The sequence below is a fragment of the Corvus kubaryi genome, unplaced genomic scaffold (genome assembly GCF_017639235.1).
Source record: "Corvus kubaryi isolate FWS band 111438036 unplaced genomic scaffold, C.kubaryi_AGA036_p1.0 65364, whole genome shotgun sequence".
NCBI classification, from domain to species: domain Eukaryota; kingdom Metazoa; phylum Chordata; class Aves; order Passeriformes; family Corvidae; genus Corvus; species Corvus kubaryi.
Genome location: NW_024581945.1, coordinates 16,169 through 39,396, shown reverse-complemented (window position 1 = coordinate 39,396; position 23,228 = coordinate 16,169). Strand labels below are relative to the sequence as shown.

The 23,228-nt window shown below is 36.9% G+C and overlaps 1 protein-coding gene across 6 annotated transcripts in view; it reads left to right on the top strand.

Moving 5' to 3' along the window:
- Window positions 1-23,228, top strand: part of LOC121673355 (ankyrin repeat and IBR domain-containing protein 1) — an 89,413-nt gene that overhangs the window by 50,207 nt on the left and 15,978 nt on the right. For all 6 annotated transcript variants that reach the window (XM_042046606.1, XM_042046607.1, XM_042046603.1 and 3 more), the window contains 7 exons: window positions 1,471-1,653; window positions 9,423-9,540; window positions 12,811-13,019; window positions 15,187-15,275; window positions 17,004-17,148; window positions 18,457-18,623; window positions 22,760-22,848. In XM_042046606.1, coding sequence (XP_041902540.1) covers window positions 1,471-1,653; window positions 9,423-9,540; window positions 12,811-13,019; window positions 15,187-15,275; window positions 17,004-17,148; window positions 18,457-18,623; window positions 22,760-22,848 — 1,000 coding nt within the window. The remainder of the gene's footprint in view (window positions 1-1,470; window positions 1,654-9,422; window positions 9,541-12,810; window positions 13,020-15,186; window positions 15,276-17,003; window positions 17,149-18,456; window positions 18,624-22,759; window positions 22,849-23,228) is intronic.

Below are 23,228 nucleotides of genomic sequence, written 5' to 3'. Positions count from 1 at the left end.
ATTACATTTTGAGCTGCATAAGTCTATGGAATGTTCTTTCAAATATATATATATTTTTTTTTTTCCCCCCCTCAGAAGAGGTCTTAGTTGCCTCAGTAAAATTTCTGTTAGAGGTTAAAATGAACAGACAGAATATGATACTCAAGTTAACAAAGTTTTGGCAATGTTAAGTTTAGATAGAACAAAGGTTAACTGTTGGCTGTGTATCTTGGTAGTTGTCCCAATATTATCTGTATTTCTGCCTGATACTCTGCTATGAAGATCAAATATTCAATGACACTAATATCTTCTCAACTAAATCTTGTCGTTGCACTGGTTTGCAGTATTTTTGGGTTTGCATTTCTTTTTATTTTGGAGAATGTGGGAAAGGTTTCCCAATCTACAAGAATGAATCCGGGTTTGTAAAAAACATTCTGTATTCTGCAGTGACAGGTGAAGGAAATTTTCTATTGAAGAAAAAATTAAGGAGTGTCTGGTCATGATCTAAAAGGCTTATGTGAAGAACAGATAACATTGGAGAAATTTGGGGTTTTTTAGAAGTATAAAAATTAGAACCTGAGTTTTAAAATCCCCTGGATAGTGTCGTTACAGACATCATGATCTTAACTTGAAGGCGAGATAATGTTTATAGATTTTATTTAGAAACGAGATGAATCATTTTAGTAATGATATAAAGGTGTCATCATAAATCAACAGAATGGTCCATTTGGGCCTTTAAAATCTGTGGCATATACTGTCCTTGCTTATATCAGGTCAGTTTATAGCAGAAGAACAAGTTAGCGAGTTAAGCAGAGCAGCACAAGGGTTTAATAGTTAGAGACTGCATTTGGGGGGGGAGGTTACTGGCAGGAGAAGGGGTTGGTGAAATGGCACCATACTAGACTGTATGAGAATTACTAGAATTAGCATTATTTCATTTCACTTTTTTCATGTCCTCAAAAACAAAGTAGAGCTACCAGTAGTATTTTGTGCTCCCTGTGAATTGGTATCCTCTCATCTCTCCTACTCAAGGAATCTCCTATTTTCTGTCAGCACAAGTATACAAACGGTGGAGTTGTACCCATGTAGAAGGAATATTGAAAGGTGTTTCTAGCTCCATCTTGACACATGCTTGAGGGCCTCAGGCCCCTCATTTTCTGTGGGGCACTGACCATATCAGTAAAGCAGAATTTTAATCTTTAAAACCTAACTAACATTGGTTAGTTAGCAGCATTGCCTTGTAACATATTTCTTAGATTTTGTGGTTCTTTGGAATTACTGTGGCTATAACTATAATTATGCATGAAAGTAAGCAGTAATTTAATTAATAACAATAGAGAATCTTTGTTTTCTAGAGATTATTATTATTACTGTATTTTTCTCTGTTTTTCTTGTTCATATTTTTTTGTTCTCTTCTTAACTACTGTGCCTTTTCTTTATGGATTAGAGTTGCTAATTAATAACTGCTTACTTTGCTGTTTTACTTTTCAGCTTCTAGTAAAACATGGTGGAGATCTGTTTGCAGAAAATGAAAATAAAGATACCCCATGTGACTGTGCAGAGAAACAGCACCACAAAGAGCTGGCTCTTAACCTGGAATCTCGAATGGTATTTTCACGTGATCCTGAAGCTGAAAGCATTGAAGCTGAGTATGCTGCTTTAGACAAAAAAGAGGTCAGAGGATACTTTAAATCTGAAGTATTTTATACATTATTTGTTGCAGTTACATTGTGACAAAAGTCTGCAAAGTATTTCAGTAGGTACTCTTACTTTGTATTTGTAAAAAAATTCAAGCACAGCTCTTCATAATTTTCAAGTTAAGCTCTGAGAACATAACAAATACATTGTCAAAATTAAACAGAAATTTTATCCATATCTTAATTACCTGGACTGTCTTGCAGGCTGTGAGGCTGGAGGAGATACAGTGAGGCCAGTAAGCTGGGAAACAGTTTCTCTAAACCAAACTTTAATTTTAAAATACTCAATGACACTAATATCTTTATTTAATTTAAACCAATTTTTTTTTTTTTTGATGCCTTTTTGTCTCAAAAATTAAGACAAAAGAAAATCTGAAATGGAGCAAATCTGTGGAATAGAGTAGGGAAACTGTTTCAGTGGATCTTCCTGGACTGAGACTGGGTTGAATGTTACAAAAAACACTAAAACTGACTAGTGCAGGACTTTAAAATAGTGCATTTACTTTCTTGTTTTATAACATGATGCCTGAAGCTACTGCATACCAGAGTTTGTGTGAAAAACAGGTAATAACAAGTGGTGTTATTTCCAAGTAAATTTTTGAAACAGAGAGACAATTCACTGACAAAAAATTTGCTTGAATTCTGTTATGCCTTACAGACAACTGTGATTCCATAAGGATAATTGGACCAAAAAGATTCTGAGTACAAGTTCCTTCCCTATCCATAATCAGATTTTAGTTAAGTAAAATTCTAAATAAGAATACTGTAGTGGTTTGGTTCAAAATACTCATTACTATTTACCTTCTGTGAGATAAGAATTAGGAGAAACGCAAAGCAGGCGCCAAACTTGAAAGAATATAAAGAAGTTTATTAACAGACTTAAAAGAAGGAAAAAAAAAATCATACCACACCTTCAGAACACTTCTCCTCCTCCCCCCCGCCCCCCACCTCTCTCCCTTCTCCCACTGACAGTGTAGAAAGACAGCCCTTGAGATGTTCAGTCTGTTTACCACTTCTATAATAACCTTGTTCAGTCCATTTAGGAAGAGGAGTCTCTCTTGCCCATGCTATGAAAACATTATCACAACGAGCCAGCCGCCCGGGTTGGTTCTCTGCTCGCATGTGAGTCCCTTCCCCGACTTGCAGCTTTTCCCACAACTGCTTTCGAGGGTCCACTCTTGAATTACTGGGCTATAAATTTAAGGTTGAGCCATTCAGAAACAAAAGTTCTCTTCTCTGGGAGCATTTCATCTCTAGGAACAGAGGCCCTCCTCCTTCCCTAGGAGCAAAGGGTCCTCGTCATCTTCATCTCTAGGACTATCTCTGGGAGCATCTCTAGGAACTGAGGTCTTTTCCTTTTCCATTTGGAGCAAAAGTCCTCATTGCTTCCATCTCTCCCTGTTCAAACTTCTCATGAAATTACAGCTGCTTCAGCATCTGCCTATCTCAGCTTTTGCTCACAAGTGCAAGTTGAACGCTCCACCCCCCCATGCCTTCATGAAATTACAACGGGTACTCTGATACATCATAGCTTTACAACAGAATTTCAACTTTAAGCATCTCCTCTTTCTCTTCCCTCAGGTTTTCAGCTCTTCACAGCACTAAAAGGGTTAATCTCACCTAGGTCTTGCAGCTGGAATTTCGCTTATCACTGTTGCTCACATGATCTCTGCCGGACAGCGGTGCAGCTTCAGCTGAATCTTGACCGCACTGGAGAGGGGGGCAGTTCCAAGTGGCTCCGGCTGCCCACAGCAAGGCTGTGGCGGGGTTCCACGGCTGGAACAGGGCCCATCGGCTCCAGGATGGCCATGGCCCAGCCCAGCCTTGCCCGAGCAGGGCCTGGGCCTGGCCCACTGGCCCCCACACGGGGCCCGCAGCCACCTGTCCCAACACTGGAAACGAGACAGAGTCTGCCTCTGGGTTTTCTATTCTTAAGTGTGGATCACAGAGGCGGTCACAATTTTCAGTGGCTTAAAAAATTGTCCATATTCAAACTGGCCACTGATAGGTGCTGTCAGGTCACAGAGGAAGCTGTAAGCACCCGTTTGCAAGATCACTTCCGGGACTATGCTTTGCTAACCCATGACAAATACATAGATAAATTATATGATTCAGTGAATAGTACAAATTAATTCTGTTTAAATTAAAGGACAGTAGATTTCTCTATGGTTACTCCCTTCAGAAATAGCATGGCTTGGCCTTTTACTAGCTTAGCCCACTTATGGCCTAAGGATGTTTAAAAGAAAATACATGAGTAGGCTTAGATCACATGAACTGTTTCCCTGAAAAATGCCACTCATGGTCACTTTTATTTGTGAGTAAGAAAGTCTTTTCTGTAGTGTTTTTGTACTTTTTATAGTGTTCAATTAATTTTTTGACCATTTTTCTTGGATCAATTAAAATATAAACAGGCTTAATTAGATTGTTTATTCCTAGATGAGAGATTTAGACATGAGGTTTAATATACTTTGTACGTTGAAATAGCAAATGTACTTAATTTAGTTTCTCCGAATATTCCCATGTAGGGGCACACAAACTGTAAGAAGATAGTTTGAAATTATATTTTCCTCTCTTGGCAGAAACACTTTGAAAGGCTGCAGCCATTTCTTGCCATCATTGCAGTTTACCACTCCTTCAGTTATGCAAGTAAAACTATTAGGAAGGTTATGTTTTCAGGTGGATCATGGCAATATTTTAGCTTAATAGAAGAAAAAGTTTTAAAAAAGTGGTAATATGTAACTTTTTCATGTAAGTTGAATAGTTGTTATCATCATATTTATACCAAGGGTTTGCTGGCATATATACCAGCACCGTTAAGAAGACGGGAAGCTTACAGATATGCATGGGAAAAATCAAGGGCCGCTTGAACAGGTTTTTCTGCAAGAGAAGATACTGTCTCATGTCTCTTTAAGGTAGATGCTGAGCAAAACCAGCTTAAAAACTTGATAGTTACAAGGGACTGTACAGTTGTCCATCTCACATACATCTCACATGTGTTCTAAATGTTCACAAGCCAAAACATATCAGCCTGGAATTTGGTACACCAATTGATGACCTTGGGGATTTACATAGAGCAATTCTGTCTTCATGTGCTCCCTGCTGGTTTTTCCCCGCTTTCTTTATGACTTCCAGTGGGATAATTTGTCTAACTTCATATTTATCTCTAAGAGCACAAGTGCTGGCACAAGGGAGGAGCCAAGAGCCAGGAGAAGTTAATTTTTCAATCTTAGCCCTCAGAGTGGCCAAAACCAGTTGAAAAAACAGCCTTAGAAAGATTTACACTGAGCTGCAATCCAAATGACTGCATGTCCTCATCCTCCAGGTCTGTACACAAATGTCTGGGACAGCAGTGAAAGCTGCCCTTACCACTGGCTATGGTGATGCCTCCATCAAAAGCCCCAGAGCACTGATGCTTCACCAAAATTGCCTCTCAAGGATGATCCTCTACTTTTTTTCTCTATTTCTTTTTTATGTATTAAAAACTAAGGGATGGAGTGTACAAAATGCTTTTTTAGCTTAGTATTCAGCTTGTAATTGTTGCCATTCAACATCCTTCCAAAACAGAAAATATTCATTCATGAATAATTTAAAAACTTTGAACAGTAAGAAATGCATTTTCAAAGGAAATGCTTCTTTTGAATGAAGGTTACAGGAAAAGATAAAACATTTGAAAACCATGAATAGGATTTCTTCCCAGGCAAAACAGCCAAATGGGCTTAACTCCAGTGTTTATGATCTGCACAGTAGTATCTGGAATGATAGTACCCAATACCTCCCCTTCCAAATATGCCATGTTTACAGGAGAACACAATCTTTTTTTTCTTGATTCTTTGCTTTTACTTTGTTGAATAATCTGAAAAAAAAATCTTTGTCATATAAAATATAAATTTATATTTTAAATCTAATTGAAGATACACTAAATAATATGATAGTAAGTGATTGTTCTTAAGCTGCTTTTATAGATTTTGGTTGTTCTTTTGCACAGTCTCTTACATTGCTGTTTACTGTAGCATGAGAGCATATTTGTCTTGGTGATGTACTCCTGGGAGATAACAGGGTCCTTCCTTTCAATCAAATAATGTAACGTTTTAAACTTACATAAGAAACATGCTCTGGGAATGAGCAGTACCTGAGAGCAGATCATCAAGAACAGTTTTGGCTCTCAGTCAGACACAGTGAAATACCTTGTGCACTAGCAAAATATATCATTTCTTCATTCATTTTACATATGTGCCACTGAATACTGTAAAAATCACTGCTAGTGAGTGTATCACAGATTTACTGAGTGTATAATAATTGGAATGGTTTTCAGTTCCTGAATTGATGTCATATAAATATATAAGTAATGCAAATACCATAAGTACAAAGAATTTTCTTAAATTATTAAAATTTATTTTCTCTACAGATAGAGAATGGTTTATTAAGTGAAAGGAGAGAAGGGGAGTACAGTTAGTTAAGATACATGTACTCTTATGTACATGTAGTGCATATAATTTTACTTGAATGAGTTAAATGGAGTATAAATAATTTTTTAATATATTACTCCATTAACTATAGAACTCCATCCACCCATAAAGAAGGATGTTTGCATGGAGTGTTTTGACACCATTTAATTATATAGTCATCACTGTAGCAAAGAGGTACTTTGCCCCTGTCTATTTTAATGGTGCTTTAAAAGAGAAGAAAGTAATAATAGTTTGAAATGAGCTGTTAAAATAATCAGCTTACATATTGAAAGTACTTTCAGGAGAAAAAAAATGTATAATTTGGGATATCTAAATGTTAGTAGTAAAAATTTGAGAAGAAAATTTCAAAGAAGGGCTCTTGAGAATACAGAAATGTTGGAATCTGTAGTGAGAACCTCAGCAATGCATTAAAGTAGTAACTCTAACAGTATATTTCAAAATCATTATCTAGTTAAATTATGCCAGTATTGATCAATGTCTTTTTCACAGCAAATATCAATAAAGAGCTCCTCCATAAATGACCATTAAAGGAGGTCTCTGAGCATCATAAGCTGTAATCAAAATCCTTTACAGCACATGGCATTGCAGAGATAAGTCATCAGTGTTTGAAGTAGTTAAAAACAAACCTCTGTGATATTATATAAAGGATGTACACCCTCATAACTAAAGACTGTATCTTCACAAATCTCCACAAGACTGTCTTGTACACATTAACATTTTTAAGGTTCCCATTGTATAAAATCTTCACTCTGGAATTTCCAGATTAAGTGACTTGATAGTGCCAGCCTAAAATTTCTTTTCTTTCAGCTTCTTCTGTGGGCTTATACATTATTTTATGAAACAAATGTCTGACGTTTCAAACACATTCTTAATAAAGATTTTCCTTATCACTTAAAAAGATAAAATAAGGATTCTTAAAAACTGCAGATCCAAAACTCCCTTGCTGGGTTGTGTGGAATGCTCCAGCTGAGATAATATAGTAGTCTGTTACTCAGAGGGAGATACTTGCCAGTGTTTGACCTAGAACCAATCAATTAAATATAATTCTGAACATATCTGCATTTCAGGATAAAATACCAGGTCATAAAACATGTTTATATTTTGCAAGTTTAACAGAAAAGACATTTTTTCTTAGGATGTATATGGTCTTCAAGAATTGAGTACTGTTGTGCTGACACAGCTGATTGTTTTACAATTGCAATTCAAAACGGAGTTCAGATTCAGTCATGACCATTTTGCTTCTGTTTTTTTGCTGTACATACAGCACAATTATAATCATTCTGGCACACAGTATCCCTGTTTCTCTGAAATGTTTTTTTAAAATTATCTCTTTTGTAATAAGTTAAGAAGGTCAGTCAAATTCCAGCATGCTATTAATCCAAGTGGCCCAGATTTATTTCAGTGCAAGCCATTAACGTTCAGATTGTCCTTTACTGAGTCATGCATGATCAGCAATGGAAGGACATACAGAAACTGCCTGAACTTGAGCAATCAAGATACAGGTCAGGACACTCATAGGTCATTTCTCTTCTGCTTTGCTTGCTTTCTCAAAAAGAACAAAGACCCAATTCATATCTGTGGAGCATTACTCTTGCTGATGACAAAGTTTCTAATATCGAGAAGCACCTGTTTATTTCACTGATTATCTAACAGGAGATGATGTCCTTGTGGGAGTCAGTTATGGTTTTAGATGCATTATGGAGTTTATGATGATGTCTGGAGTACAGGAAGTAAATTACATTTTTAGTGTAGGTGTCTCAAAAGAACAAAAGCATTTAGAAACCCAGGGAATCCATTCTCCCCATCACTTTTGCCTTCTGCTTGTTATCCTCAAAGGGGACAGTAGACTTTTACTTAGATTGTAACCTTTCTAGGACAGAACCAGTCTTTTGCTTTTGGGCTATGTATGCATGCATACATGTGTGTCCTTATAATCTAGCACTGGAGATAGTAAATAATGATGCATAGTCTTAACTGTGATTATTATCTGTCACCACTGTTGCTGTGTACTTCTGTCTCCAAATTGCTGAAGACAATTGCCATTTGGTGGCCAGGTTCCTAATTAGTTCTGAGCATGTAACATTTTATGTCAAATGCTTTAAATATTTTGTTAGCTATCCTTTATATAAATAAAACCAGTACATGTAAGAATAGTGGTTTTTACATACCCTTTCTGTATCCATTCTCTATGCAGACCCTCCCACTTGTTTTTTCCTCTTCCTTCCTAGGGGGCATTTTCTGTGTGCAACACTAACAAATACATTATTTGCTCTCATAGTCTTCCTTTCTTTGTTTTAAAAAGGAGTCTGCAAACATATGTGTATCTCTGCTCTTTTGGTTGGAGCTAATTCTGAATCCTAAAATTACTTCTTTTTGTCTTTCTGATTTGGGCATTTTAATTGTAGTAAGGGAATGGAGCTCCAGACCAGGAAGGTAGCTGGATAATCTGCTCTCTGTAGGGCTGTGAGAGTTGGCCATTGTTTCTCAAAGAGTTTTGACATCTTCATGTACAGTATATCCCTAGCCTTGGAGATATCCAGAAGCCATCTGGACATGGTCCTGGGCAGCTGGCTCTAAGTGACCCTGATTGAGGAGGAAGGTTGGGAAAAAGTGACATTTGCAGGTCCCTTCCAACCTCAACCCTTCTGTGTTTCTGTGCACATCTAATTGCATGTCTCATGTGTCCTATTCAGGACTGACTTCGCTTCTGAAAGGGTGCCTCAGAGGACCTGTACTGGATTCTACTCACAAACTTCTCACTGTCTAATGTCTCAATGTATCCTCCTCCAGATCAAGTCAGAGTTAGCAGGTCTCAATTAATGTGTAAAGTTAGTGTCAGGGAATCTATATGCAATGTATGTTAACCTGTCCTTTCTCTGGCTCTTCTCTAAATCCTTAGTTCAAATCTAGTCATGCACTGTCATAGCTATTCCACAATATCTGAGGCCTAATCACTGAATCAAAGTTCATCTGGATTCTGTGAATATCTAGCTTTTTTTGGGAGAGAGAGAGTGGGTGTTAGGCTATCTTATAATTTGAAGATGGCTTTTAGATTTTGAAGTTTACAAAAATCATACTATAAATATTACAAAATGACAGTGTTTCCATATAGCTTTGCATGGTCATTGGTGTGCACAGTGAATAAATTTTGTCCCATACTGCCTCACAACTGAGATCGTGAACAGTAACAGTGCTTTGAGTGCTTTCTTTTTAACATTGCATTAGAGATTAACTTGAAAATAGTAGACATGAATTATCATTCTTCTTCTTCTTCTTAAAGCCATATGAGGGTCTAAGACTTCAAGACCTGCGAAGGCTTAAGGATATGCTGATCGTGGAATCTGCTGACATGCTTCAAGCCCCGCTCTTTACTGCAGAAGCTCTACTTCGGGCACATGGTAATCCCAAACCTTAAAGTCTAAAGAAACTGCTTTCAGCAAATTCAAAACCACAGTTTTATGTTTGCATTTTATTTCCAAGTGAAAGGGAAGTAGTGGTTAATCAAATAGCAGGAAACAGACCACACAGTACTTCATAAAGAAGTATAGCTGCAGTATGTCAAAAAGCATTGAGGCAGACAGGGAAGCTGATAGGAAAGTGATTCAAACTAGGAATTATAATGGAAGACAGTTTAATTTAAGCAGTGTGGAAAAACAGAACTGCCCTATTTTGGTGAGAGACACAGGAGTAAAACTTCCATGGTTTTATATGTCAAAAAAGTCAAATTCATCAAACCTATTTTTGTCAGATGATTGGTTTTCTGCCACTACATATTTGTGTATAAAACCAGATCAAAATTTTTTTTTTTTTTTTTTTTAATAAAAGCAGTCTGACCATTGTAATAAGTGGTTGGGAATTGCCTTGGAATTTAAATTAAATGAGTATATGTCCTTTGAAGGATTTTTTATAGTTACACTTTTAATACAGAGTATGCTTTTCCATTGGGATATCTGTAACTACTTTATTTTCAATTACATAAATCTGTACTCTTGTTCAAGTTAGACTGGGGTTGTCAGAAAGGGGATATACTGAATTCAGTGTGTTTGCTCCAGACAAAAGTATCTCTGAAATTCAGTGTAAGCTTTAGGCTTTGATTCAATGATTAAAAACTTATGCTTACTGAAGCATCTGCATTGTTACTTTATGCCAAAGGAACTACTCAGGCAGTTAATGGTTTGCGTGCTCATCACTGTGTTGCTGGATTAAGCTTTCATACCCTATTATTTTTGTGGGCTCCTTGTGAAAATCAGTGAGACAGGGAAAAGTGAAATCGACATTATTTTAAACCCACAGCTTTTGGTACACTTTCATGAGGAGTTGTGGTACCTGAAACTCATCTCCTTTACATTATTTTGCATAGCTGATATTTGTGTTGCTTTTAACATTAAATTAAGTAAACATGAGCTTGTGCCAGTTTGATTATATTTAAGGCACAGTCCTTGCTTTTTTTTTTTTTTAATGTTGATGCTTTGCTTAATTCTTATATTGTATTTATAATATGTGCAATATTTGAATGCTGTTGTATTCCCAGAATAGTCTCATTAAGGCTAAAAACTATAAATACTTGACTGAGTAGGATCCATAACCTGTGCAGATATTTTGAAGAGGAAAATTATGGGAATACTGTTCAAACTCTCAGCTCAGTCTGCAATTAGTTGAAAATCAGTGAGGTTGATGTAAACTATGGAGAAATGTCTGCCAGCATCTAGCAAGCAGGAATTGAAAGTTGAGAAGAAATCAGTCTGTGTTGGAAAGGTCATTCTACTGATGTTGCCTTAGTGATGTTCTTGGTAGCTTAATGCAATTGGCCAGGGCACAGATAGAGGCACAGACAATTAGCAAGTCATGAGAAAGCCAACTATTATGCCTGTAGCTGTATTGGTTCAGCTTAGCAAAGGGAATAACTCAGGTATTTACAGACGTTTAGACAATTGACATCAAATGACAAATTGTAATGTTTTTGCATTAAATCTTGAAATTCACAGAAGAATAATGTGAAATCTTGACTTAATTCACACAAGGTATGAAAAGCATGTTTTAAATTCTTGGAAAGATCATTCTTATATATTCAGTTTAATAGTTTACAGGCATATAATATTTAATCCAGCAGATTTTGCTTTCTTTTGTTGTACAAATATATCAATTTATTGACACAGGTTCTAAGAGTTAAGAGTGTATTTTTCTTTTTTTCTTTTAATTGAGAGACAGAAGTATGTAGAATTAGAGGCAAGATTAAAAAAAATGCTACATCATGAAAACAGATAACTTTACCGTTTTTCTACAAGTGTTTTTTCAACATTGTTTCTCCTTTAGTTCATTATACAGCAGTAGATTTCAGGATAAAAAAGAAGCAATTCAACAAATATAACTACCTTGTGTTTTACTAAAATTCTTAAGTTAGTAAAGAGAACACAGTGAATCCATTTAGTAACGTGTTAATTATGAAGAGAAGTAAAACATTTACTAACACTTAATTATAGAATAAAATGTAGTGAGAATATATGAAATTTTCTTTCCACTTAGGTGGGATTTTTTTTCCCCCCCAGAAACACATCACTTATATGCATATATATATAAAGACTCATTAGGTCCCAAATCTTTTTGTAATCCAGTTGGATCTTACTTGGTCTTCTTCCTTCATTTCCTGGCTTCATTTAAAAAAAAAACCCACAACAGATAAAATTAAATTCATATTAAACAGTTACTTTTTTCATAGAAAGGAAAATAATGAAAATTCGGTGGTATGGGCTGGTATATTTTCATCTGTCTGTGAAAGTCGGTACAGTTCTGGTTTTCAGTTGAGTCTTCTAGCTACTACAATTGCTGTAAATAAATAACAGAAATAATTTTAAGATATTGAAGGGAAAGGAGATGCTTGTGATGCAATTATTTACAAAAATGCATTGCATTATGTATTATCTTGGAATGCGTTCTTGAAAATGTAATGTCTAAGGTTCCATTCAATCACACTTTATTATACTTAGTCATTTTTAAATTTTTTTGTCTAGTGTTTATATATGGGTGGAGTGTTGCAGTGGTTGAATCCACTGCAGGAATGACCAAGAAGCCACAGAGCCCCAAAACAGTGGAGGTCCGCTGGTGGGCAGTGGGCAGGCTCAGAGGTCTAAGACCACCCCCTTTTACCCTTTTTAAGTTCTCCTTTCCTTGATACCCCACTGGTTCCCGGGTCCCTTGTTCCACCCCTCGCCTTCCCCACTGCTCACTGTCCTGTCACCCCACGCCCTCTCCATCCCCTGGTCCCCAAAGGATAGGCTCTGATGTTCTGCCCTCCCCCGGTGCCGATCCGGATAAAACCCCGCACCCCTCAGTGTTCTTTGTTCCTGGATCCCTTCGGGCGGGGACCTCAATCAGCCCCTCGGAGCTCCATATAAAGGGCCCCTCCCGCCTCTGTGTCCCCAGTGACGCTGCAGGAGCTGTCCGGCTCTGTGTGTGTTTGTGAGTATCCACGCACTCCGGTGTGTCAGGGGGTGTCCGAGCGCGTTCGCGCAGCACCCCCGGAGCGGCTCCGGCGGGACGCGATCGGGATGGACGCGACGCTCTTTCCACTCCCCCCCTCCCCCATCCCCCCCAGCGCGTCAGTGGAGTTACAAAATACATTTTAAACATTGTCAGGTACATAATTTCCTGTACCTCTATATTTCTTTAAGACTGGGACAGGGAGAAGTTACTTGAAGCCTGGATGTGTAACCCAGAGAATTGCTGCCAGCGTTCAGGGGTTCAGATGCCAACGCCCCCTCCAAGCGGATACAATGCGTGGGACACGCTCCCTTCTCCACGCACTCCACGCACTACTCGCTCTTCTGTCACTTCCCCCGATGAAATCAGCCCCTCACCAGGAGACATGGAGACAGCTGTGGTAAATTTATAAATAGATCTTAAACCAGCACGGCAAAAGAGCTGATTTCTAAACACAGTGCACCTGTGTAGACAGGGGAGCTGCCAAAAATACCTTTGTAAAAGTATAAAGTGTTTCTCTTTCCAAAAGTGGTGAACAGAGAATTTGGCACCTTAAACATTCTGTATGATAAAACAGTTGAGCATCTGGCAAATAGAAACCATTCTGTTTTTACTTCGGCTGTCACTCACAAACTCTCATTTTAGACAGCTACAGTCACATCAGTGTATTTGGCTCTTTTGAACTTCTCATCTCATCCTTATCAAGATGTTCACTTTCATTGTATCCATTTCCCCAAATGTACTCAGTTCTGTGAACCCTGCCTTTTGAAAATTTTTTCTTTAGAAAACAAAATGGTCTTTGTCTGCATTTTGAAATGTCAACCCACTAGTGTACTGTAAGCTTATAATTACTTTTACTATGTGTGGGCTGCTTCAAGCGGTTTACAAAGCTGTTGCAAATTTGAAATATGAAAGCGCCTTTCATTAAAATCAGTGTTGGCTCTTTTGGAAGACAGAGTTCTCTTTTTAATAATCTACAGCTGCAGCATTATAAAACTTTTGCTCTGTGATCTAAGCATTTTTTTAGAATATTACATGCAGTCCTGCAAATGGATCATCCCTAAATCTCATATTGAAATTAAGATTTTGCATTCTTGCATAGAAACATTTTATTTCTTTAATTGTAAAATGCTGTAAAAGAAGCTATATAGAAGGTATATTATTACTGTACATTTATTTACATTAGCAGAACATTGTCCATGAGTAATTGTCCTAATTAAAATGTTGAACAGAAGATTATATGTCTTCAGTTTTACATTGTGTGTTTTGTTTCTCATTGATTTTCCATAAGCAAGGAGTGCAGCTTTGGATAATGATTGCCATTAGAGATGTAGTGTGTCTAAATCCAAATCCAGAGTTACACATTTAGTATTCCTGTTTCTTTAAGAATCTTACCTGAACGATCAAATCTCATTTTGCCAGGAAAATATAAACTAAAAGGAATAGATAAAATAAAACCGCAAGGTATAAAGCTCCTTTACATGTTTCACATTTGCATCCTATTTTATAAACAGTTCTAGTAAATGTTTTTACCTGATGTTTTGAACTCAGGGCTTCATTAAATTCCTTACTTTAAAGATACACTTTAAACAAAATTTACAGCTCTTATTATTTTTAACGCATTGCCAACTTTTAAAATATTTAATTTTGGCAAGACAATAAAGTTAAATTACTGAAGCAACAATACATATCTTCACTGAGTTTTACACCTTAAAGGCCATTTTTTTGTTTGATTTTGGTTTTGCTGTAATATAAGTGCTTTTAAAGTGGCATAGCACAGGCTAACTTTCTGAAAATATCCTATGCGTGTATAATACCCAATGCATTGAAAGTTGAAATACATTTTCACAGTGTCTTTGTTTCAATGAAAAGAAAAGTCTTTCTGTATTTCTTGAAGAACATTAATATTTATTTCCACAGATAACCATAAGCAGTGAGTATTTTCTCTTTAACTATTTCAGAGTAAGGGTCTCAGTATTCAGTGTTCTTTTTTCTTTAGTACTTACTTCTGAAAAATTCAACAATTATATCTTCTGTTGGAGTATTTGTAGTGTAACTTACTCTTCATTTTGATCAAAAACCTCAAAGTCTTTTCAAAAAATAATACATATGTAGGTTATTGAAATATTTCCTGGTGCTGCACACTTAAACTGTTCCACCTTGATTTAGACCTGACTGTGTGAGATGCTAAACATTTCCTGTAGCCTCTATCATTTCCAAACTCATTTCTGGCTGTCAGTGAAGCTGATGAAAAATGCAGCTCCCTTTTGTACCTAGAACTCTAACTCTGAGATTCCAGCACTCTGCAGGGTGAAGCACTTCCTGAGCTCAAGGACACTACAAAAAGCAGCCCAAAATACGCTCTTTGGATAGGGAGCTATAGAAACAGAGATACCCAATCTTTCCCCTTCCTATAGCTTAAATAACTTTTTTTTCTGGATAGTTAGATTTTTTGCCTTACTGAGTGCTTTAAATTTTTGCTGAGATTTTCCAATATAACTCATTTTGCTAACAATACAAAAAGCTTTAGGGTATTTCTTAACCAGAAGCATTTTTTTCATCTACAGTGTGACATTTGCATGTGTAATATTTCTGTGTTTGAAGACCCGGTGGATATGCCTTGTGGACATGACTTCTGCAGAGCATGCTGGGAGGCGTGAGTATATGTACTTTTCTATCATTTTAGAAACTTTCATACTTGCCATTTTGAAGAGGAAAGGACAGAGACCATAAACAGCTACTGTTAAAGTAGTGTTTGGGTTTCAAAGAGCTGCTGGTTTGCATCTATCAAATATTCTAGTTGTTACTCAAATAACTGTTACCAACTGGCTTAGGTATATGTAATGTTTGTTTTGGTTCTGACTCAGCAAAACTCCTAAGCAAATGTTTTAAGCTTGTGTGTAAGTAGATAAGCCTACTCTTGATTTGTTCTCTGTGTGTGTGGTGTTGGCAGCATTGGGGTTTACACTTTCTAAATTAAGCACATGCTTAATTCCATCTCTGAGTTCAGCACGCTAAACTTAGGCATTGTGAATCCACTTCCAATCAGAAAAGCAATTAAAATGCTTTCGTTATGTTGAGGGTTAATAACTGAGGGGTAGATTTCACTTAGAAGTCTTATTAGTCTAATACACTTGTTACTGCATAGGTCAGAGTAGTCACACTAGTGAAAATCTCAGACGTGGATAATTATGGTAGTATAAATATTGATCATATTTCCCAGGAATAATTATATCTGTATGCAGTGCTTTGTATTCATCTGTGTCCCCATTCAGGAGATTGTACTACTTGAGCTGTACCCCTGTAGTGTCTTGTTAACAGCATCATTTCAGCACAGTTATTCCTACTGCAGATCAGCCCCATTTGTATGAACTCATTGACCAGGTGCTAAGGAAGAGCTTTTTTTCCATATGAGCTTTCCAAAGGCAGTTCTTTTCAGCAGCAAGAAAATTGTTAGGTGTGCTTCTCTTGCCTTGCAAATTCCTGGGCAGGATGTAGGGGTTACCAAGAGATCACTGGTTTGACATGGTGCTTCTTTGGCTGCTGGACTGTGTGTCCTTTGTGCAGGACACAGGGTCCAGCTCAGAGCCACAGTCTCAGAGCCAGAGTTCAGTGGCAAGCATTTGTGGTGGCACATCTAGGGTGGAATTCATCTTTCTGAGCCAGTCATTTCTAAGTCACTTGGGAGCATAGCCAGGACTGAGTTATCTAACTCTAAGATACAAATCTAAGATGGGATGAATTGACAAGTATCTCTACCTTAACTGTTAAAGGATCTCAGGTGACTACCTTGGAATAACTGCCTGTCCTTTAAATGATTAAAGTTAGAATGGAATCTTCCTTGACATTCCATTAATAAGTCTGTTACAGCTTTGAAACTAAACAACTGTTAAAGTCCAGCTTTCAGCAGATTTTTGAGCTTGTTCTGTCTTGCATTCTGGTGGTCAGGGACTAAAAAGGTCACCATTTAGACATTTGTGTCTAAGAGCAGACCTGGTTTTATTAGCACAGTTGTAGAAATTAATTGCATATTAAATTAATTATTTCCTGGATTAATTACACTTCCATGTTCTGTTTCTGATTTAAGGTAGAAGTAATGCTCAGTTTAATTAAACACTGCAGAGCTGTCTGATAAATGGCAAGGATGGAAGCCACAAACATAGGGCTAAATATTGCTGATGATGCTCACATTTGAACCATGACAGTGTTCTTTTTTTTTAGTTATGCTGTTCATCAAATTTGTAGCTCTTTTGAGCAGAAAGTGATAGTTCTTATTCTCTGTTTAAAAAGTGATCATTGTGAGTATCTGTGAACATAGTGTAAAGTACTCAACAGCCTTTTAACTTCTCCTTTTTATTCACAAATACTGACAAAATTCTGGCAGATTTTTGAATCTGAAAATTCAGGAGGGTGAAGCTCACAACATTTTTTGCCCAGCATATGATTGTTTCCAGCTTGTGCCTGTAGACATCATAGAAAGTGTGGTTTCCAAGGAGATGGACAAGAGATACCTTCAATTTGACATTAAGGTAAATTATCAAACTGTTCTTGTACTCTTGAACTCCCATTTCATTTTATAAAAAGTAACTAAAAGCTTCTGTAGGAAATGCTGTAATATATCTGTAACTTTCCAAGTTAGAAATTCATAAACAAATGCATACAAATATTGGCTCTTATATAGCATAATATAAATGTTTGCTATACCACAGAGAAAAAAAGAAAGAACATTTTATGTATTCCTTAAGCAGAAATGCGGTATTTCCATAGTATGTTAATACTAACGCAGTATTAATAGAATCATTTGGTCAAACTTATTTTTGTAACAGGTGATATGAAGGTTTTAATCAGTCAGAGTTGTTTGTGTTTGCCATCTGAAATATTAAAAATTTTCAGATTATTTTTACTGCATTCAGAAATAGTACCTGTGTCATTTTAAAAAATAACTAGTACAATGCCTGACATGATTGCTATATAGGGGAAGAGGAGTAGGAAAAGCTTGATTTGGTTTTCCTGGGTTTTTTAACGTATTTGTTTTCATCATTGCAATTTGTTTTTAAGAGCAATCTTTTAATTCAGCTTTCTTCTTTTATACTAGTGTAGTAATGAACTAGTCTTTGAGAAATGTGCTACATTATCAGTGGTGGTAGGGCAGAAGTAGAGACATATTTTTTCATTTACAGTACAATGCTTTCTCTGCGACAAGTCTCTTTAATACACAGTAAGGTGCAAATTAAATCACCAGATCTGACTCATCTTTAGCATCTTTTATTTCAAGTGACTGGTGATCAGCATAGGTTTGAAGCAAAGTAGTTGAGGTTCCTTTTTTATCCTCATTTATTAGATACAGTTTTTACAAAAGAAGGCCTGTTAAATTAACCAAAAAAGATGGGAAATAAATTACTGAGTTAGTCTAGTTCTGATTTCTGGTTTATTGTGGGGTTTTTGTTTAATCAGTAAAGTTTTCATTCTTTCTGACTGAAAGAATCAGTTCTCTTAAGAAGTTTATTGCCAGTGCGTATATAATAAAGTTTATTGTAAGCCACATCACAAAGGAATTAACTTGCAGAGATTGAACATTTCGTTTGGAATGTAAGTAATTTCATTCTTAGTGTAAGTCTGAAGTACTGTTGTTACTAAAAAAAAAAAGCAGACATTAAATTATTCCCTTTCCATAACTATATTTAAAAGTCTGTCCTTGTAGCTACAAGACTGTTTTTATAGTTTTTGGCTTTGTTCCTTCAAAGGAAGATTATGAATACAGATTGTTTTATATCAAGGATGAAATCTGATCATATGGGGTAAAATATTTTCCTTTATTTCTTTTTTTTTCCCCACAGGCCTTTGTTGAAAATAATCCTGCTATTAAATGGTGTCCTATACCTGGCTGTGAAAGAGCAGTAAGGCTAACAAGACAAGGGTCAAATTCAACAGGATCAGATACACTTAGCTTCCCTATGCTGAAAGCCCCTGCAGTAGACTGTGGAAAAGGACATCTTTTTTGCTGGTTAGTACTGGAAATTTAACTGCATCTACATAAACTCACAGTCACTGCTATTCCAGGGACTAATTAAGAAGTCCCACTTGGCACTAAGAGTGCAACAGAAATTAGTATGGAATGGTATATGACCATACTATCCTCTATCCACGCACTAAATAACCTCATGTGCATGAATATTGTAGTATTTTGGGGCACTGCAAAGATTTATAATACACTGGTCGGTTTTGGCTCTGTTAGGTGCAAAACAACAGCATGGAATGTTGTGATGTTCTGTTCTGAGGGTGGAAGAAGTGGGATATTGGAACAGGGATTTTTGTGTCTGGATAGCTGTAATAATCGAAACATGGCACATTCTCAGTTGCAGTGCAGAAAATGAACAATATTTAGCTCTTTCTGAATTTTCCTAGAGTCACATCAAAGAAGCTGGAGTTTAAATGGAACCATGAAGGACCATTTCCTTCACACATAGCTATTCTGTTTGCAGGATCACTCCAATCTTTGTTTCACTTTAGGTTCAGCACTTTTTCTTTCTGTTACCTTCTACTGAGTTTTAAGATGAATACAAGCTCAAGAAGGAGTAAAAAGACAGATATTTTTTAAAACATCCCTCAGATTGCTGATCTTCAGCACTTCCTAGAAAAAGACATAACAGCATCAACAAAAGTAACAAAGATCTGGCATATTTTTCCTTGATATTATCAGACTGATAATTTATGGCTATTGTAGTGGGACATCTTTATGTTCTTGGAAAATGAAAAAGGGTCAACCAAAGTATAGGCATTCAGACAAGCTCAGCAATTCTTCTTTTCATTTTTCAATTGAAACCATGATACAAGAACATTGTAAATCATCTGCTTGATTCCAAATATCATAATTCTTAATGAAAGATGCCTCTGATTTTAGTTCTTTCCCCATATGAATGAAAGGAAGAAGGGAGAAAAAACCAAAACAGACCTAATGAAACAACCACAAAAGCCACGAGGTTTGGGATGAGGTTATTTACGATGGATGGAGAACTCAGAAATAAACAAGTCCCATGGAAACAAACCAGAAAATGTTTTCTACCAGTGAACATACAACAAAACTTGGTAGTATTCCACAAAAAGGTACCATCCTTTCATCCTTGCTTCTGATGACAGAGAATCAATTTTTCCATTAGCCTGAAGGAACCCGAGACCACTTCAGTGTCATATTGACATAAACCTTCAGACAACGGCAGCTTCTGCTTCCTTTACATGGACTGAATGCATTAGCTCCCCAGAATGTTCACCAAGGGTGAAAATGTCCTCTGAGTGACTAATTTTTAGGAGAAATGGGGTTTTTATGTTTCCCAATAATATTTCCATATATTTTTTTTACATTAATGCTTTGAAACACTGCACAAGCAAATACAGTTAAGGTCTCGAAAAATACCTCATGTTAGCAACAAAATGCCCAAGAAGGCCTTTCCAAAGCCTCTTTTGTCATCCTCACAAAAGCAAATGGAGAGTTTCAGCAATGGCAAGAAAGTTCTGCTAGCAACCAAAGCATCCTGTGGTACCTCAAATCAGAACCATTTGCTAGGGACACTATACTGGTCTTACAGTACAAAAACTCTGTGCATGAGTGAGTTCCTCTGGAGAAAAAGCATATTCTCAGTTCAGAGGGTTTTCATCGTGTGTGTTTAAAGGGGGCTGGCTTTGTCTCTTTAAATTTCAATCAGCACATCCCACAGTCCCGTATTTCTGTCAGTTCTGCAAGTTTTACCCTGGTAATCTACAGCTTAGACATTGTAATAGCAATTGATACTGCATTTAGTAAGAGATTCTTTAGAATTTATGTATTAGAAAACCAACCCCTAGATAGTCGTTTACTTTTTTTCAGATCTACGGCCATCCTGCTCATAAAAGCAAGAAAATTCTCTGAGTCTGTTGAGCAATTTTTTTTTCTTTGTAATGTAGGAGTAGGAATGTTCCTCTTCAACACAGAGTTCCCTAGAATTTACTCAGTTTTCATTACCCACCACTCACAGCATCTTCAACAAAATGTAATCTATTGTGGCAAATACAAAATTCTAGTCCCTTTCAGAAAAAGCACTCTGAATTATTTAAATGTGCTATACATTAAAACTGTGCACAAATCCTACATCAGTTTATTATCAGACCCATTCAACATATTAGAACCCCCTTCATGCAGTTTCAGAAGCACAAAGAAATGTAGCAAGCAGACATTCCTGGAAAATAGTCTTAGCAGGCAGTGCACACTTAGTTTTGTACCATCAGTCCTCACTCCTTTCATCCTAGATATGGACAAGGAGCAGAGTCTTATTCTGCAGGAGCGACAACTCTTCAGGTGCACTTGGGAAGCCAGTTACAAGTTGCAACAGTGTTTTGCTGTTTTGATTCCGAATATATTAGCATGAGAGGGAAAACATCCAGAACTACATTCTTCTTTGGTGCTGTTTTTAGCCCTTCCATGAATTTTTAGCCCTTCCATGAATTTGTTGAAACTTGCCACAATTTTAATAAGTGTGTACTGCGCCTTCAAATAAATCATCCTGCTGAGTATTGAGCAAGGCGTCTGGGGAGGCTCATACTGTTAATTGGCACAGCTGCTCAGTGTTAGTTCCTTTCACTCACTGCTGTCAGGAAGTCTATCCAAACTACAACTTTCATAAAAACTTTCATGAACAGTAGGCTCAATGCTCTTCCTCTAGTAAAATGACATCCCAGCATAAAAATCCTTGTGTTGGGGTGGGCTGAGGAAAGAGCTTCTTCCATGAGAAGTTTTTCTTGAACAACTGTTGTGACTATCATATCTAGATAGCTATAGAGATAAAGATTGAGATATAGATATGACTGCACTTCATTAAAAATCCACAAATTTACAAATTTGAAAATATCAAAGACACAAGTCCCTCCTCCCCACTCCCCATAGAAATCAACTTTTAACTTAAAATTGAGCATGTCAATGTTAAATCTTTGCTATCTGCAGTCCTTTCTGGCAACAAATACTACATACTGTGAGAGGGTCTTGGCACTCTTGAAGTCAATGATTTAAGTGTCCTGCTGTCCAACAGATGTGAAAGGTGTTAGCTTTCAACCAAGGCTGAAATTACCTTATTAAGGACCAGTTATTCATTCCAGTACAATCTTTCCCAGCTAAGATCTTAAGACCAAACTAGAGATGCAAGTTTAAGCTTTTTTGTTAGCAGACTAGCTAAGGGAAAAAAGTTCAAAACTGTTTCCATAACCTTTTCTTTGTTCCTGAATTCCTGCTTAAAATGTGGACAAGAGCAATCAGAAAAGTATTGATGAAGCTTCTGAACCTGCACTGCAAGAGAGCTGTTCACCATTGGATCCGTAGCAAACTTGTGTATGCTCTGATGCAGCTGGTGCCCATCTGAAATAATTTTCTTTGATATGGCAGATGTCTGAGGCCATTTGCTGCCATTCCAGTAGAAAAAAAGGAGTTATTACAAATCCGGAGTGCATATTGACACATCTACACTGAAGCACCATCTGGAAGCCATGTATCTGCTGCCACTGTGTAGTAGTGATTGCCATCCTTAATCCTAGTAGGAACTTCAGGAGAAGCTCAAGAGACTCATTACTCCACTGTGTCCATGTAAATAAGTTCAAGGCCCCATTTAAGAGACTCTGGTGAAAAGAGTAAACATCCATAAATACTTAATGCTGGTGTTGGAGGGCTTCACATTGTTCTAGATTAAAAGCTTGACTCTTTAACTGAATCTAGTTAAAGGGTGATTATTGCAACTGAACAGATGCAACCAATTCTACATAAAATACCTTTCTGCTATAGCAAACTACCTACTTTTGGATAAACTCTGTAGTCTGGTTTACTTTTATCACAGAAACTATACTAGCACCTTCATGGCATGTACCCCGGTATAAGAACAAACTGCAAGCTATCTGATTTATTTCAGATTGTAATTTTAAGAAACTTCTCTCCTGATCATTAATAATGGTCATCTATGCTTGTGAGAAGCAGTCTAAGTGTATTTTAAAACAATGTTATTTAGCTGGCTTTTGTTTTCTTGACTTTATTAAATTTTGAGCATCTTTTTTTTTAGTTTGAGCCAATTTTAACTTTTTTCTAAATCTCTTAGTTATAAGTAATTGTGTATACACCATCTTTTTCAGGGAATGTCTTGGTGAAGCACATGAACCCTGTGACTGCCAGACCTGGAAGGACTGGCTACAGAAAATATCTGAAATGAAACCAGAAGAACGTAAGAGTCATGCAGAGCCGACAGGGAGGGCGTGGGTGTTTTGTTGCCATTTTGATCTTTCGGTTTTAGACAGATTTTCTTTTAGCTGCATTAAGTAAAAACTAGTTTCGACATTGGTTGAAATATAGGGTAAAAGGGGAAGAAAATGATATCCCTGAATGAGGGGCTGCTTCACATTTTTAATGCAGCACTACGGTAGACTGTTCTTTGTAAAACATTCCTCCCCATAAATACATGTGGTTCACTCAGGGTATGCAAAACTCCTTCCCTTCCTTTTAAAGCTTTGTTTCCTTAATTAGTCCATTTGTTCCTGCATATACCTTCATTTTACCCTGTCCAGTTTTGATTTTTAGCCCAGTCTGCTCCTGTGATTGAGTAGT